Source organism: Eptesicus fuscus, chromosome 7, assembly GCF_027574615.1.
Source record: "Eptesicus fuscus isolate TK198812 chromosome 7, DD_ASM_mEF_20220401, whole genome shotgun sequence".
Taxonomy (NCBI): domain Eukaryota; kingdom Metazoa; phylum Chordata; class Mammalia; order Chiroptera; family Vespertilionidae; genus Eptesicus; species Eptesicus fuscus.
The window spans coordinates 32,166,740-32,185,438 of NC_072479.1; the positions used below are offsets into that span (position 1 = coordinate 32,166,740).

The 18,699-nt window shown below is 47.7% G+C and overlaps 1 protein-coding gene across 5 annotated transcripts in view; it reads left to right on the forward strand.

Moving 5' to 3' along the window:
* Positions 1-18,699, forward strand: part of PPFIA2 (PTPRF interacting protein alpha 2) — a 476,100-nt gene that overhangs the window by 361,411 nt on the left and 95,990 nt on the right. For all 5 annotated transcript variants that reach the window (XM_008143799.3, XM_008143801.3, XM_054718820.1 and 2 more), the window contains 2 exons: positions 12,934-13,155; positions 17,964-18,110. In XM_008143799.3, coding sequence (XP_008142021.1) covers positions 12,934-13,155; positions 17,964-18,110 — 369 coding nt within the window. The remainder of the gene's footprint in view (positions 1-12,933; positions 13,156-17,963; positions 18,111-18,699) is intronic.

Sequence of the window (18,699 nt, forward strand, 5' to 3'; positions counted from 1 at the left end):
ATAAGAAAATGAACATCATTCAGTTGCATTGAACAAATATTTGTTGAATATGAATATATATATATATAGCTCCTATCTAATAAGAGTAATATGCAAATTAACCATCACTCTGCTACACCCACAAGCCACTCCCACCAGCCAATCAGGAGCAAATATGCAAATTAACCCAACCAAGATGACTGCAGCCATGGAGTGAGCAGGAGGCTTGGGTTTCCCCGGCAATGGAGGAAGCTAAGCTTTCCGCACACCCTGACAGGCCCAGGCCTCCACTTAAGGCTTGGCTCTGCTCAAGGCTACGAAGTTTCAATTATAGAAGATAAATAAATCCCAGATACCAGGGCCTCTGCTTTGGTCGCCCGGGGGGGCATGGCCGGCCTGCAAACCACCACAGGCCCCTCGCCCAGGCCCCTGCACACCCCAAGGGAACCCCCACCCTGATCCGGGACACCCTTCAGGGCAAACCAGCTGGCCCCCACCTGTGAACCAGGCCACTATTTTATCTAATAAAAGAGTAATGTGCAAATTGACCATCACTCCAACACACTAGATGGCTGCCCCCATGTGGTCAAAGATGGCTGCCCCCATGTGGACACAAGATGGCCACCACAAGATGGCCAGCAGGGGAGAGCAGTTGGGAGGGACCAGGCCTGCAAGGGAGGGAAGTTGGGGGTGATCAAGCCTGCAGGGAAGGGCAGTTAGGGGTGACCAGGCAGGCAGAGGAGGGAAGTTGGGGGCGACCAGGCCTGCATGGAAGGGCTGTTGGGGGGGACCCAGGCCTGCAGGGGAGAGCAGTTGGGGGGAACCAGGCCTGTAGGGGAGGGCAAACAGGCTGGCAGGGGAGCAGTTAGGCATCAATCAGGCTGTCAGGGGAGTGGTTAGGGCGTGATCAGGCTGGCAGGCAGAAGCGGTTGGGGCAATCAGTGAGGCAGGCAGGCGAGCAGTTGGGAGCCAGCAGTCCTGGATTGTGAGAGGGATGTCTGACTGCCCATTTAGGCCCAATTCTACTGGGATCAGGCCTAAACAGGCAGTCGGACATCCCTCAAGGGGTCCCAGATTGGAGAGGGTGCAGGCTGGGCTGAGGGACACCCCCCCCCCCCCGTGCATGAATTTCATGCACCGGGCATCTAGTATATATATATTAGAGGCCCGGTGCATGAAATTTGTACACTCGGGGTGGGGGCCCTCAGCCTGGCCTGAGCCCTCTCACAGTTCGGGAGCCCTCAGGGGATGTCCAACTAATGGCTTAGGCCCACTCCAGGCACCCGGGACCCGGGCTTCCCTTGCAGCCCCAGCTTTGTCTGGAAGGTCATCCAAAAGGTCTAATTAGCATATTGTGCTTTTATTATTATAGAGGATACATATATATATATATATATATATATATATATATATATACATATACATATACATATATATATCATAAAGTCATACATGCTGTGTGGTATGGACAAGTACCAAGAATAAACATATATATATATATGTTTATTCTTGGTACTTGTCCATACCACACAGCATGTATGACTTTATGATGTTGATTTATATGTTCTGAATACAAGCAATATAGTAAAGAGTAGATGAACTAAACTGGGAATTCAAAGTTCTGCATTTTAATTTAGATCAGCTGTGTGATTCTCAGTTTCTCAAAAAAAAAATTATATCACTAAAATCCTAAATGTAATTTTTTAATTATGTAAAACATTTTTCAAAGTAAAGATTTGTTTTTAGTAAGTTTTATAGTTTCTTAAAATCGCTTTATTTAGTTGATGGCAGAAAGTTCTCAATGTGAGGAGGTTGGAGTTATAGTAAAGCTTATACTTGCCTAGTTACTTGTAAGCAGTGTCCAGAGTTAGGAGATATCTGCTATTATGACAAGAACCCTTAATATTATACCTTAGTTATCACAAATTTGGACATAACTGACTGGAAACTGGCTCTCACCTTCTTCCCTAAACCAGTTCTCAATTGCTGCCTAGTGATCAGAAACTGGCTTTTCCAGTTCAATGTGTAGTTAGTTGTGAGCTGCATAAAGGTCACTGTCGATGTTTTCACGTGCTGTGTCCAGAAAAGCTGTCTAAAAGTTTGTTTCTCATTATTTTCCCATAATGCAGCACTACGTTGTATGTACTAATGCACGCCTAGGGAGAGGGGCATGGTTTAGGAAAGGCAGTCCCCTTCCCCTGAGAGCAGTTCCTGGGACATTCTCCGCCCTGATCCCTCAGCTGGTGACAATCTCACCAGAGAGGAGAACAAAGATGTTGAAGAAAGATCTGTCAACCTACTGCAGTGTCCAACCAATGCTCTTATGTAATTGTAATATCTCTTATCATTTCATTAGATAATTAGAGGCCCGGTGCATGAAATTCATGCACTGGGGGGGTGGGGGGGGTGCCCCTCAGTCCAATCTGCACCCTCTTCAATCTGGGACCCCTCAGGGGATGTCCAACTTCCAGCAGTCGGACATCCCTCTCACAATCCGGAACCGCTGGCTCCTAACCACTCACCTGCCTGCCTGCCTGATTGTCCCTAACCCCACTGCCTGCCTGCCTGCTCGCCCCTACCTTGATCTCCTGCCAGCCTGATTGCCCCTACCTTGCCCTCCCCTATCAGCCTGATCACCCCAAACTGCCTGTGCCTTGGCCCCCAGTCTGGCCTCCCTCTGGAGGCACCACCCCCAAACCCCAATGCTGCTGCCACTGCAGCTGGTTATGGCTGCCTAAGCCTTGGCCTTTGTAGCCACTGCGGCTTTGTCTGGAAAGATGTCCGGAAGACAACCACTCTAATTAGCATATTACCCTTTTATTAGTATAGATTTGGGGACCATTACAACCACGCAGAACTTGAAGAAAACACATGGCCCTGGTCAGTTTGGCTTAATGGAGAGAGCATCGGCCTGTGGCCTGAAGAGTCCAGGTTTGATTCTGATCAGGGGCACACATGCCTGGGTTTCGGGCTCAATCCCCAGTAGGGGGCCTGTGGGCGGCAGCTGATCAGTGATTCTTTTTTTTTTTTTTTTTTTTTTAATATATTTTATTGATTTTTCACAGAGAGGAAGGGTGAGGGATAGAGAGCTAGAAACATCGATGAGAGAGAAACATCGACCAGCTGCTTCCTGCACAGCCCCCACCGGGATATGTGCCAGCAACCAATGTACATGCCCTTAACCGGAATCGAACCTGGGACCTTCCAGTCCGCAGACCGACGCTCTATCCACTGAGCCAAACCGGTTTCGGCTGATCAGTGATTCTTATCATTGATGTTTCTATCTCTCTCTCCCTCTCCCTTTCTGAAATTTTAAAAATATATATTTTTTAAAGAAAACACATGATCTTCACTTTGGGCTTTGTCATCTTACAATATCCTTTGTGCAGTGTTTTAACTTCCCTCAACTTTCCTTTACCCACCTTTAAAGTGCAATCTATTTTGGAGAAGATGATCAGGAAAGTGATTCCAATGGGTAGAAGTTTTTTTTGGAGGGGATGGGTCATGAAGATATTTAAAAATTGAGCATGGTGATGGTTGTACCACTCTGAATTTACTTTATAAAACCAGTTCATTGTACACTTTAGGTGACATGTACAGTATATGGGTTATATCTCAACAAAGCTGTTCTTTTATTTCTTTTTAAATAAAGACCAGTCTTATAATCAATTGCAGATGTTTTCAGAGGCCCCTCAAGATTTGCTCACCATGTCCCAAATCACGGCTGTGATTCCCAGTTGCCTCCAGTCCTGGTGGATCTGGATGGTGTGGTTTGCAAAGGAGAAGGTGGCAAGAGGCTTATGGAATTTCGGCAACCCCATTCCCCCGGTCTCCTCATAGGGCACCAGGGCCATTCCCACTGTGTCAGCTCTGCTCCCTTTAACCTGTTGGGCAAAAGAATCCTGCGTGCTCTGGCCAGAAAGTGCATTCTTTCTTAGGTGGCCCGGATGCTTTTTTTAAGGTCGTTTTATGGATTCAAAAGAATAAACAGAGATGTGGAAAGCTTTTGTCAAAATCCTTTTACATGGTTCTTCCAGTCTCATGGGAAATGAGATGTGGCTCTGAATTCATCCCAAAGTGTGTCTTTGGGCAAAAGCACCCAGAACGGCACAACTCCTGCAGAATGCCCCGCACACTTTGCTGTCAGGACTCAGGGGGGCTTGAGGGTGAGCGAGGCGGCGGTGCCAGCACAGGACCTGGGAGAAGGTAGCGCTTTCTACACTGCCCAGGCCACGTGGACTACAGCAGTACCCGCCCAGGTGGGCAGGGTGTTTCTGCTGTTTTGTTTTGGTCTGGCCTCCACCCCGTCAGCCACGGACCTGTGCCTGCACTGAGACTGAATGCTTTGATGGCCCTACTTTTTGGTGGACAGTGGATGCACTCCCAGAGACTGGCAGTTAGACTCTGGCGGCTTCTGAGTCCCTTGCGGGGAGAGCCCGGCCCTAGGTCAAGAACAGACTCAGGCGTCCTCGGCCAGGAGGCCTCCTTGGGCTAGGGGCCGCCACAGTTTGAAGGCTGGCCATGACCCCAATCCTGGCAGGGGTCTCCTCTGGGGTGCTGGCAGGCCTGGGCTAGGGCTGCGGGCGGTTTAGAGGCTGGTCACGCCCCCGATCCTGGTGGGGATCTCCTCTGGGGTGCTGGCAGGCCTGGGTTAGGGTCACTGGCGGTTTGGAGGCCGGTCAAGCCCCCGATCCTGGTGGGGGTCTCCTCTGGGGTGCTAGCAGGCCTGGGCTCTGGCGCCGCAAAGGGAGAGGTTCCTGAACCTGCTTCCCACACACCTAGGCTAGGATACATCTTGTAGGTGGCGGCTTCAATGCCGGGGGTCGGTGACCAGGTCCTCCGGAGCCTCGCTTTCTGGGCTGCAGTCCCACGTCTCCCAGTGCCCCAGCCTCGGATGCGCCCACGCAGTTGCCCCCACCACCAGCCACCTCAGCGCAGGCCACAGCAGCTGAAGCCAGCCTCTTGGAAGCCAGGCCACCACACCCACCACCTCTAGTTGCTCTCTGCTGCTTGCTCTCTGTGCCCTGTCCACTGGGGTGGGGGAGTGCTCCCAGCCCAGAGGCCCTCCCTCCCTCCGCAGCCTGGCTTGGGAAGCTGGCCTCATGCTGGGGCTACTATGCCAGCATGCCCACTCAGCTACTATGGGTGCGACACGGGCCCCATGGAGGCCAACCTGGAGAACGTGGACCCCAGCTCTGCATCCGGCTGCTGCAGATGGCCTCGGTGGTCAACTACCACCTGCTCCTTCAACTGGCCCCATTGATCCCTCTCAGCACCAGCCATTTAGGCGAGGGTGGCGATCGCCGGGGACCCCGCCCCTGGAGCAGCTGGCTGGGCCCGGCCACGCCCCCCGGGGTCGTGATCGAGCCCGGGACCCCCAGGAGGCTGCTGGCCGTGCCCGGCCACGCCCCCCCGGGTTGCGATGGGTCCCGGGACCCCAGGGAGGCTGCTGGCCGTGCCCGGCCACGCCCCCCCCGGGTCGCGATGGGTCCCGGGACCCCAGGGAGGCTGCTGGCCGTGCCCGGCCACGCCCCCCCCCGGGTCGCGATCCAGCACGGGACCCCCGGGAGGTTGCTGGCCGTGCCCAGCCACGCCCCCCCGGGTCGCGATCCAACCCGGGACCCCCGGGAGGCTGCTGGCTGTGCCCGGCCACGCCCCCCAGGGTCGCGATGGGTCCCGGGACCCCAGGGAGGCTGCTGGCTTGCCCGGCCACGCCCCCCCGGGTCACGATCGAGCCCGGGACCCCAGGGAGGCTGCTGGCCGTGCCCGGCCACGCCCCCCAGGGTCGCGATGGGTCCCGGGACCCCCGGGAGGCTGCTGGCTGTGCCTGACCATGCCCCTCTAGGGTTGCCATCACTCCCCAGGACCCCCGGAACTAAGAGGATTTGGCGCCGCCATCTTGGTTTTCTCAACGGCCAGATAGGCCACCCGGAGTCCCGCCCCCAGCCTCTCGCAGGCCCAATCATGGGCATAGCGGAGGTGCAGTCAATTTGCATGTTTCTCTGTTATAAGGTAGGATTAGAGGTTCAGTATCTGCAATACTAAAGTTCAGTAATACCTTCAAAGTATTAGGTCTGTAGATCTGACTGACATCTTAAAATACTATTTTAAGTCTGACTCCATCTTTTTTTATTGCCCATTTTTCTCACTGTTTTTTTTTTTTTTTAAATAAATTTTTATTAATTTCAGAGAGGAAGGGAGAGGGACAGATAGAAACATCCATGGTGAGAGAGAAACATTGATTGGCTGCCTCCTGCTTGCCCCCTAATGAGGATCGAGTCCGCAACCTGGGTATGTGCCCCTGACCAAATCAAACCCGGGACCCTTCAGTCTGCAGGCTGATGCTCTATCCACTGAGCAAAACTGGCTAGGGCTTTCTCACTGTTTTTACGTTGCTTTCTGCTCTCCCCCTTTTCTCCTGTAGTCAGTTGCTCTTTTTTTTTTTTTTTTGATTGAGAGAGAGAGAGAGGATAGAATTACAGATTTGTTGTTCTACTTATTTATGCATTCGTTGGTTGTTTCATGTTTGTGCCCTGATCAGGGATGGAACCCACAGTCTTGGCATATCAGGATGACACTCTAATCAACTGAGCTACCCAGCCAGGGACATAACATTTTTAATTAAATTTTTTATTTTGAGATCATGTAGATTCACATGTGGTTCAAAGAAATAATGTATCGACATTCAGTACACCCTTTGCTCATTCCAAAATGATTTCAAGAACTGTACAAAACTGCACAATAAAAATCACAGGGCTAAGGAGTAAAAGGGATTTGCAGCACACATTAAAAACTTTACTAGTGATATAAAAAAGAGATATAAAACTAATAAAAATGGTAGCAGTTTTACATATGTTACATGGTCAAGAATAGCATGAATACTATGATAAATAGAACTCTTTATCTTGAAAAAGACCTGAAGTTTGCTGATGGAATGGGTGACAAAAAGGTTATAGCTGTGAGTTATTGTGTGATGGTGGAAGGAGGGGGATCCGAAATCAGACAGAAATTTATAACACAGATGCAGATGGTTTGTCTCTAAGCACACAGTGAACTGAGGTCAGTGCTAGATGTTTGGGAAAGGTGCGGGTGTGTATTTTGTGTGTTTCTACATTGATTGGTTCGGGTAGATGCAGTTTTCTGTATTTAGCCAGTGATTCTCAGAGATGAAACAATGTGTAAGAGGACACAAAATTTACGTATGTTCAAATTGTTTCTTAATATATCTATTGTGTTGGAACAAATTTATATTTTCCAAACAAGCATTATAGTGGAATTGATTGTACTTTTTTGTTGTTTCTCATTTTGTTAGTTCAACTTGGTTGGGCTCTTTTTCTCTTAGCACCATTTCTGTCTAATTGTTGCACTGTCTTTACCACAAAACTTTTTCAATGTGGCTAGGCTGTAGGCATGCTTTTGAAGACATGGGTCACACTAGCAGCTCCTTCAGAAAGGGGAAAAGTCAATTTCAAAGTACTTAATTCTTTTTAGTCTTCTTTCCATAGATTGTGTGCACTCATAACTTTTATTTTGATAGCAATATAGAGATCAAGACTTGTCTATGCTTTTGTTCCAGCTAAGTCACATTCACAGTGGGGGACAACCTTCTTTAAAAGAAAATGTTGCATTAGTTCTTCATCTGAGTGTCACTGAAAATAAAACTTGCAGATGCACACAGGATCTTGAGTAAAATTAGAAAATATTACATGTTTTCTATCCCCTTACTTATTATTTAATAACTAGAGGCCCAGTGCATGAATTCGTGCACACTGAAAGGAAATTAATTAGAATAAATATTTTAGAGGCTGGAGAGGGACCAGGGGGAGGGCTCCAGGGCGTGTCCAGCCCGTCTCACCCAGTCCCAATTGGCCAGACCCCAGCAGCAAGCTAACCTACTGGTTGAAGTGCCTGCCCTCTGGTGGTCAGTGCACATCATAGTGACTGGTATAGCAGCCAACCAAGTGGTCGACCAATTGGTTGGACACTTAGCACATTAGACTTTTATATATATAGATAATATACTGTTACATAAATGTAATATTACTTATAATATACTAGAGGCCCGGTGAATGAAATTTGTGCACTCGGGCGGGGGGTCCCTCAACCCTCCCAGAGCCCTCTCACAGTCCAGGAGCCCTCAGGGGATGTCCAACTGATGGCTTAGGCCTGCACGGGGAGCGGGCCTAAGCCAGTAGTCAGACATCCTTAGCACTGCCATGGAGGCGGGAGAGGCTCCCACCACTGCTGCTGTGCTCACCAGCCATGAGCCCAGCTCAGGGCTTCTGGCTGTGTGGCGCTCCCCCTGTGGGAGCGCACTGACCACCAGAGGGCAGCTCCTGCATTGAGTATCTGCCCCCTGGTAGTCAGTGTGTGTCATTGCGTCTGGTCGTTCCGCCATTATGTCGATTTGCATATTAGCCCTTTAATATATAGGATCTTATATATAATCTATATATATAATGGAGGAATATGCAAATTTGTCTGGGATGCCGTCACGTCACAACCATTCACAGGGTGGGCGGGGCTGCAGGGCCTCGGGGCGGCACTCTGGGTCTAAGCGCAATTTCGTCCCACCCAGGCAGACTCCCCTGCGGCCTGCAGCCAAATCCCAACACCGACCTGGGGTTTACTAAACTTTACTGGAGCTGCTCCCCACACCCCCACCCCCTGCCCCAGGACCGCGCTGCCCGCAGCAGGGAGCCCTGTCAGCATCCTGACAGGCAGGCGGCCCAGGAGAGCCGAGTGGGGCAGGGGCTGCAGGGAGCCACGGAGGGGCAGGGCCGCTGGAGCCAAGCTCCCAGGGGTCTGAGGAGAGTGCCTGAAGGAAGAGGAAGCTTCAGCGAAGCAGCCAGCCAGGAGCCACAGCCTGGGGGTCCACAGGCACACAGAAAGGTGGCTCCCAGGCGAGCGCTGCTTCAGCAAAGCGGCCAGCCAGGAGGCGGGTGGCCCAAGGGGCGCAGAGCGGCACCGAGGTGGGGTGCACCATAGGGGGCTCGGGCTGGGCAGGGGGCCGGTGGGCGGGGATCTGCCTCACCCGCGGAGAATGAGATTCTGCAGTGGCCCCAAGACGCGGGTCGGCCCGGCGGGAAATGCTGGCATCGTAGGACGCCCTGGTGGAGGGGCACAGACCTGCAGCCCTGAGGCGGGAGTTGAGGGGTGGCGCCACCTCAGTGGAGGGGGGCCATACTGCTGGGTACCCCACTGCGGTGGTTCGGTGAAGCTCCCAGTGCTAACCAGGCCTCGCTGAGGCCTGCGCACTTGAGAAGCCATGACTCCTGCTCCTGCCTTGGCCCAAAAGCAAGCTTTGCACCTGCCCTGCCCCCAGTTCCCACCCCGCCCTGCCCCGCCCTGCCCCATAGCAGTGCGTGCCTGCACACTGCTCCCCAGAAGGGGATGCAGTAAAGGATGGGGGCGGGGGAAAGAATGTGGAGCATCCACGATGAAGAGGTGCTTAAGAACGAGGCTCGGAAGCCTCATGGGGAGGTTGGTTCTGTTTGCCCCATGGCTGTCCCTTAGGAAAGGCGGAGAGCGAAGTTGTGAGGGCTCCCTGCATCCTGAGTCCAGTTGCACAGGCAACTGGAATTGGCCTCAGTTTCCTGGTCTGTAAAATGGATGAAGCGTGTCCCAGTTCCTTCACTGAGCTTTGAGGGCCAACTGAGATACTATATAAGGAAAATGAGGGAAGAAGTGAGAAAGAAAAGGAAGGGTGAGCAACACAAAAGAAAGATTGGAAGTAACCTGTCAACCTATCGTCACTTAAATAGGAAATATAGTCAATAGTGTTGTAATGATGGTATGATGCCAGGTAGGTACTGGAAATATCGGGGAAAACTTTGTAAAGTATATGATTGTCTAACCCAATGATGGCAAACCTATGACACGCGTGTCAGCACTGACACGCGTAGCTATTTCTGATGACATGCGGCCGCTGAGGCAGCCACATGCCGAGGATGAAACATTTGCTGCTCCTGAGGATGAAACATTTGCGAAATAATGTTTTTTCCTCAAAGTGACACATTACCCGAGTTATGCTCAGTTTTTTGGTGAAGTTTGACACACCAAGCTCAAAAGGTTGCCCATCACTGGTCTAACCACTATTCTTTAACTAATATAAATCCCGAAACTAATAAAAATAATATTGAATATAAAGAAATGAAAATAGGAGCAAAATTTTTATAAATTTCAAAGTTTAAATAAAGGCTGTAAAGGAAGGAAGGGGGAGAATAAAAATAGTGTTTTTCATTTTACCACTTTATTTTCTTTTCAGTACATGAAAAAGACAGTTGTCTTTATATGGTACTTTTATACTTTTCTGAGTTATTATCTCACTTGATATTCAGGGCAACTTAAAGATAAGATAATTATTCCCTCCACTATTCAAAGAAAGGAAATCTTGGTATCTTGCCCCAATGATTCAATCATCAAGCCCTTATTGTAAAGCAGGGTTAGTAAAATTTTCTGTGAAGGGTCATATCTATACTAATAAAAGCCTTGGGGATGATCAGGCAGGGGAGGGAAGTTGGGGGCAATCAGGCCAGCAGGGGAGCAGTTAGGGGGCGATCAGGCTGGCAGGCAGAAGCGATTAGGGTCAATCTGGCAGGCAGGCAGGCGAGTGGTTAGGAGCCAGTGGTCCTGGATTGTGAGAGGGATGTCCAACTGCTGGTTTAGTCCCGGTCCCACAGGCAGTCGGACATCCCGTGAGGGGTCCCAGATTGGAGAGGGTGCAGGCTGGGCTAAGGGACCCCCCCCCCCCTGCCCCGTGCATGAATTTCATGCACCTGGCAACTAATACCATAATAGCTGCCACTTATTAAATGGTTAGCATGTGCCAGTGTTTTGTGTGAAGCCATGTGTAATCTATATATATAAAACCCGAGGTGACCGGTCGCTATGACATGCACTGACCACCAGGGGGAAGATGCTCAACACAAGAGCTGCCTCCTGGTGGTCAGTGCACTCCCACAGCGGGAGCACCACTCAGCTGACTGACGGGCGCCAGATGCTGGGCTCATGGCTGGCAAGTGAAACTGCGGCAGTGCAAGCCTCTCCCGCCTCTGCAGCAGTGCTATTGAGCGGTGGCAGTGGCAGGCACAGCGGGGCAGGAATGAGAGGGAGCAGTGCGGTGCCCAGCCCAGGCTTGGACTCCTCCCAGGCCACCTGTCACTTCATGCACTACTACATCCCTCAGGGGATGTAGGACTGCCAGTTTCAGCCAATCCCTGCAGGTCAGGGCCTCTAGTCCTATCTAATAAATAGGAAATATGCTAATTGACCATCATGCCCTCACAAAGATGGTGGCGCCCACAGCCAATAAGGAAAGAATATGCTAATTGACTGTCACGCCCTCAAAGATGGCGGCACCCACAGCCATAAGATGGTGGTGCCCAGTTCCCTCAGCCCCGCTGGGGCAGCAGGTGCGCAGCAGGGCCGGGCCTACCTCCAGATAGGTCTGGCCGCTCCACACGCCTGCCTCCAGAGTCCCCTAGTCCCCTCAGCTCCCCAGCCGCCCAGAGCCAGCCTGAGGTGCAGGCAAGCCTCAGATGGTGGCTGCCCAACCACCCAGGTCCAGCCCGAGGCGCAGGCAAGCCTCAGATGTCAGCTGCCCAGCTGCCCAGGGCCACCCGAGGCTCAGGTTACCAGGGCCGGCCGAGGCTTGCACTCCTGGCAGTGGCAGCAGCAGAGGTGTGATGGGGGCATCACCTTCCCCTGATTGCCAGGTTGCCTCCTGCCCCTGAGGGCTCCCGGACTGTGAGAGGGGGCAGTCCGGGCTGAGAGACCCCCCTCCAGTGCATGAATTTTCATGCACTGGGCCTCTAGTCTATATATAATACCTTTCAGTTCCAATGCCTCTGTTAACCTGTTTGAAAATCACTGATTTACTTTTACATTCTAACTAGGGGCTTGGTGCATGGATTTGTGAACTGGTGGGGTCCCTCAGCCTGGCCTGCCCCCTCTTGCAATCTGGGACTGCTTGGGGGATGTAGTAGTGCGTGAAGCGGCAGACAGCCAGGGAGGAGCCCGGGCCCGGGCTGGGCACCGCTTCTGCTCATCCTGGCCCCACTACGTCTGCCGTTGCTGCTTGGGCACACAGGGCAAGTGTCCACAGGAGAGGCTATTATCTGACGCAGCTGCACTTGCCAGGTGGTGCCCGTCTGTCAGCTGAACAGCGCTCCTGCTGTGGGAGCACACTGACCACCAAGGGGCAGCTCCTACATTGAGCGTTTGCCCCCTAGTGGTCAGTGCACATTATAGCTACCAGTCGGTTGTCCGGTCGTCCACTCATCCAGTCACTTAAGCTTTTATATATATATATAGACTAGAGGCCCGGTACACAAAATTCGTGCACTGGAGGGGTGTCCCTCAGCCCAACCTGCACCCTCTCCACTCTGGGATTGGGCCTAAACCAGCAGTCGGACATCCTTCTCACAATCCGGGACTGCTGGTTCCTAACCACTCGCCTGCCTGGCTGCCTGATTGCCCCCTTACCACTCCCCTGCCAGCCTGATTGACACCTAACTGCTCCCTGCCAGCATGATTAACACCTAACTGCTCCCCTGCAGCCCGATCACCCCCAACTGCCCTCCCCTGCAGGCCTGGTCACCCCCAACTACCCTCCACTGCCGGCCATCTTGTGACAATGTGGGGGCGGCTATCTTGTGACGACATGGGGGCAACCATCTTGTGGTAGCTATCTTGTGACGACGTGCAGGTGGCCATCTTGTGATGACTTGGTGGCGGCCATCTTGTGACAATGTGTGCGTGGGGTTCAATTTGCATATTACCTCTTTATTATATAGGATGTCAATTAAGAGTTCTTGTCAGAGACTTAGTTTAACTCTTTTAGAGTTCTTATTTCTCAGTGTGAAAGCCATATCCATTTCATTTCTTTAAGTTTGTGAATTGTAAATTGAAGATGAGAAAATCCTAAGCACTTTGTCTTTTCTTTTCCTGCAGCGTTTGTCCAATGGTTCTATAGACTCGACTGATGACACTAGTCAAATAGTTGAACTACAGGAATTGCTTGAAAAGCAAAACTATGAAATGGCCCAGATGAAAGAACGGTTAGCAGCACTTTCTTCCCGAGTGGGAGAGGTAGAACAAGAAGCAGAGACAGCAAGAAAGGATCTCATTAAAACAGAAGAAATGAATACTAAATATCAAAGGGACATCAGGGAGGTGAGTGATTAATAACACTTTCAGTCCTTACTTCCTGAATGCTATCTCTGGTATGTTTTTTCCATAATATCCCCTGTGGTAATACTCTTTTCATCTCAAAGACCATAATCTGGGATGTATTGTGCTAGTTATGAAACTTGTTCAATAAGGCAAATATTGTTTACTTCATCATCCCTTTAAATATGTGTGGAAAGAAATTTTAATATCAAGTCTCAGATATAATAAAAAATTGTTTACAGTTTTTAAAGATTTTTTAAAAATTGTGGAGCTGTTCATTTTAAACAACCCTTGACATGAATATGTACAGTGAATTGTTATGCTCTTAGATATGGGACTACTCAAAGACATTTTAAAATTTCCCCTCTCATTTTTGGATTTGTGTCTATGAATGTGAATGTGTATGTTTTTATGTGCTAACTGTCCTTTTTCTATACATTCAGTTCTCGCTAGACTTAGCATCATATTATCTACTCTTTAAAAGAGAGTACTGGAAAGTTACTACAAAAGACACAATGAGATTGTTTATTTGTAACATTTTCAAATCATCTTACTAGCTAAGGAGAAAAGTTTAGAAGTTTTTCACATTCTCACTCTATTCAATTAAAAAGAAGATTATATTTATGGAAATTTTATTTTGTGACTTACTGTTTCCATTTTTACATATTCATTTAAATAATATATTTTATACATTTTATATCTTTTGTATACACTGAGTGTATGATTATTATGATCTCTGAATGCATAATAATCTGGCTACTCAGTGTATATCCTATATAATAAAATGCTAATATACAAATTGTCCCCTCGACCAGTAGTTCGACCAGCAGGCAGGCCGGCCAACCGCCCATGTCCCCTCCCCCTGGCCAGGCTGGCTGGACCCCACCCATGCACGAATTCATGCACTGGGCCTCAGAGATCATGATAATCTGGCCACTCAATGTATATTTAACTATTTTTATTGAAGTTTAACCTACTCTGTGTAGCCAGTTTTTTTCTTCCCATTTTATCTTCACTTTATTTTATTCATACTTTTGCCTTCACTATCCTATCCAAACTGTTCTTACTCACATTGTCCTTGACCTCCCTGTTGCTGAATTTAGGGACCACTTCTCAGTTCTCTGAAGCACTTGATCCAGTTCTCACTCCCTGGAGCACTTTTTCACTTGGCTAATAGCACGCTGCACTCGCCTGATTTTCCTCCAGCCTGCTTACTACTCCCATTTCAGCCGCCTTTACTGGCTCAGCTTCCTGCCCAGTCATGGAGAGCTATCCTTTCCCAATCTACCTTTACTCCCTGAGTAAGTTCATGCAGTCTCATGGTTCCAAAAACCAGCTGGTGACTTATGACTCCCAATTTATATCTCCAGTTTATCCTTCTCTCCTGATTTCCTGATGCCTGTGTCTAAATTTCCAATGGGTCTCTCAAAATTAGATTTCTCAATATTGTTTTCCTGCTATTCCCCTAGGAAGCCAGGCTTACTCGAAGTCCTACACATCTGAACCTGTGGCAACCCTACTATTGTTGCTCAGGCTAAAATCCTTGGAGTTGTCCTTGATACCTCTCCTGTTTACATTGCAATCAAAGTACTTGCAGTACCTGCAAGCTAGGTACTGTCTGACCTCTTAGAACTCATCTTCTAATCTTTCATTTTATCCCCATCTGTTCAGTTAAGGGAGCCTCTTAAACAAGCCAGGCCTATTCTTTTATGTTTTCTTTTCCCTCTGCCTTTTGCTCAAATGTTTTCTCGGTGAAGTGTTCCCTATCCATGCTATTTACACATACACACCCTCCCTCTTCTCTCATTTTTAGTCTCACAGCATTACTGCACCTGAAACAATTCATATTTTACTGATTTACTTGTTTACCATATGCCTTTCAACTAGACATAAAAATTTATAAAGGATGCAATTTTTTGTTTTGTCTTGTTGTTTTACTGTTCCATTTGAATCACTTACATAACTATTGAGCATATGATAGACACTCAAACACCTTTATTGAGACAATGAATATTTATAGATGTTTGATGTCAGCATCAAAAGGCATGGATAAGATTAGAATAAAGTCCTAAAACAATGTCTACTTTCTCAGAAAAAGATACATGACCCAGGAAGTGGTAGATTGCTCTACCACTGCACTAATAAAGATACTAAGCTCTCTATACCCTTATATTAATTAACAGTCTATAGATATGTCTCTTATCAACTCCTCCTCACAACCCAAATTCAGAGAATTTATAAAGTAAATGAATTTAATATCACTGTTAAGGAATACTGAGATTTCTGGACAATAAACTACCAAGACAATTTCTTGAGGCAAATTCTGTATTTTTTTATTTTCTTAGTCCTAGAGATTTAGCTGTTTTCCTTTCATTTAACACTCATCTATTTTATTCACACTTATTTAATCCAGTGTCACAGGTAGACCCCAACATCACCAGCTCTCCCTTTCTTACTGCTGATGTAAAAATAGTTCCTTGATTCTAATAGTCTTTGAATGTAGGTGACAAAAAATTTTTTCAATTATCTGGTGCCAGGTGTTCTTTTATTGGGAATCCCTTCTATTAATGTGTAAGCTGTTCTGCCTTCAGATGAATTATTTTAAAATATAACTATTCTTATCAGCTCTACAATTTTTATGTAGTTGTACTTTAGAAGAGTTTCATAAGAAAGGAATGTCTGCCCTTTTTCTCCTTTGAAGGGAAGTTGCAAACACTAATGCTTTCAGAGCCAGCCAGGCAGTATAAATGTATGAAGGGCCAGGTGCCGGATAGTAGAAAGTGACAGAGTTAATGAAACCTGGACAAGGAGCCTACACTCTGCCCGCATGCATCACGTGTGTGTGTGTGTGTGTGTGTGTGTGTGTGTGTGTGTGTGTGTTAAAGACACTGTGAAGGTCAAATAAAATATTTTCAGATTCATGTCACAGGCCACAGGCTCCTGGTTTGCTGCTGTGAGTTTCTTGAAGACCAACCAGGAAAACTCATTTAGGTGCATCATATCTACACAATAGAGAAGGTACTTGTCGTTACCCCACTTTTCTCAGGTGAATAATAAGGTTTTAGTGAGATGAAGTGACTTGTCCAAGGCCTATGCACTGACCTCCCCGACTCCCTCAGGCCCCAGTACCAGGACGACATAGGACAAGCCTGACTTCAAAACCTGTGGTTCTTACACTTTCATTAGCTTTCAGAGTCAGTGAGATGCAGGCATTACTTCAGTGGTAGAAACTGTCCTAAAAATGCAGCTACAATATAACGGCCCCCTAAATGATCAATCTTTTGATCATTTTTCCCAATAAGCATGAAGATATACAAAGCACATACTTAAAAAGGTATCATTTATTCACATTCATAGCCCCAGACTTAGCTTTTATTTTCCTGAATAATAATGCATTCTTGGACTGTGGTCACACAAAATCTACTAGATTGCAAATATTTTAGTAGAAAAAAAGTTAAGGTGATTTATCTTGCTACCTCTGCTGGCACAGTATGATTTACATCTATACTAATAAAAGGGTAATATGCAAACTGGTGAGTACACCCTCACAGTAATGGCCAAACAACAGGCTGTGTGGGGTGACAAGGCCGGCAGGTGGGCAGTTGGCAGCAACCAGGCTGGCAGGGGAGCCAGTGAGGGGTGACCAAACGAATAAATAGCAGGCTTCGTTGGTAGACCAGGCCAGCAGGAGGGTTAGTGAGGGATGACCAAACGACTGAACAACAGGCTGCATGGGGTGACCAGGCCGGCAGGGGCGCAGTTGGCAGCAACCAGGCCAACAGGGGGACCAGTGAGGTGCAACCAGGCCAACAGGGGGCAGTTGGGGGCAACCAGGCCGGCAGGGGGGCCATGAGGGGTGACCAGCCAGTGGGTGGGGGCAGTTGGGGGCAATCAGGCCAGCAGCAGGGGGCAGTTGGGGATGACCAGGCTGGCGGGGGAGGGTGGGCAGTTAGGGACGATCAAAATGACAGGCAGAGGCAGTTAGGGGTGATCAGGCTCACAGGGGGGCAGTTAGGGGCGATCAGGCAGGCAGGCAGATGAGCAGTTAGAAACCAGCGGTCCCGGATTGTGAGAGGAATAAGCCAATCAGAGAAAGATAAATATCATATGATCTCACTTATATGTGGAATCTAATGAACAAAAAACCTGATGAACAGAATAGATCCAGAGACACTGGAGAATGTAACACACTGACAAATCTCAGAGGGAAAGGGTGAGGGGAGGATGGTGGGAAGAGATTAACCAAAGAATGTATATGCATATATGCATAGACTATGGAGAGACAATAATGTGGTGAAGGTTTGGGGAGTGGGCTGGGCGGGAGTGGGGTAGAGGGAGTCATTGGGTAGCAAAAAGGGAGACAACTGTAATACTTTCAACAAAGACACATTCAATTAATTAATTAACCAATTAATTAATTAAAGTGAGAGTGTGAAGAAATTTTCAAGAATGATCCTAAAATCCTAGGGAGATTGGTGTCATTCCATAGCCAAATAATACAAGAAGAGCTGATTTGTGGGTAGGCAGGGTGACTAAGGACAACATGAGTTTCATGGTAGATATATGTACGCCATTGCATTCTCAGAGAAAGAAAACTTTCGGTTAACCCAGATGTAAGAAGAATTCAGACAGATAATTTGGGAAAACTCACATGAAATCTTAACATTCCTCTCGTGAAATGAAATAAATTAATATTTACTTCAATAAAGCAATGGTTTCCATGGCTTAGTCTTTTATTTAAATAACAAAGACAATAAGTTAAACTATCTGAGAATCTGATTTGAATTTTTTTATTATTATTTTAATTGTAGGCCATGGCACAGAAGGAAGATATGGAAGAAAGGATCACAACCCTTGAGAAGCGTTACCTCAGTGCTCAGAGAGAATCTACCTCCATACATGATATGAATGATAAACTAGAAAATGAGTTAGCAAATAAAGAGGCCATCCTCCGGCAGGTTCAGTATCTCTATGTTGTTTTTGTTCTGGTCCATGTGTGTGTTCTCACCATTCTCACAAAATGTTGAGTGAATTAAATACGCAACAATTACTTCTTCATAATCAATCATTCTCTAAAATTTAGAATGGTGTGAACCAAACATGTAGTTTTCAGTAGGTAATTTAGAAATTGCTCTTAATAATAATAAAAATAATGACGAAAATTTACTTTGGATCTAAACATGAACCAGAAACTGTGCTAAGTAGTTGACATGTATTACCTCACTTAAATCTAACCACCACCTGTGAAGTAAGCACAGTTATTATTCTGCCGACAGTAAGGTTCAGCGACATGAACATTTTCTCAAGGTCACACATCTGGTAGTTGCCAGAGTCTGTAATGGAAACTAAAGTCTACTCCACTCCAGAGCAGGAGTGGGCAAACTATATCCCCTGTGACAAAACTACAGCTCTGCTTTGTAAATAAAGTTTTATTGAAACATAGTCATACCCATTATTTAATCATTGTCTGTGACTGCTTTTGTGCCACAACAGTAGAATCAAAATGTTAGAACAGAAACTATATGATACAGAAAACCTAAAATATTT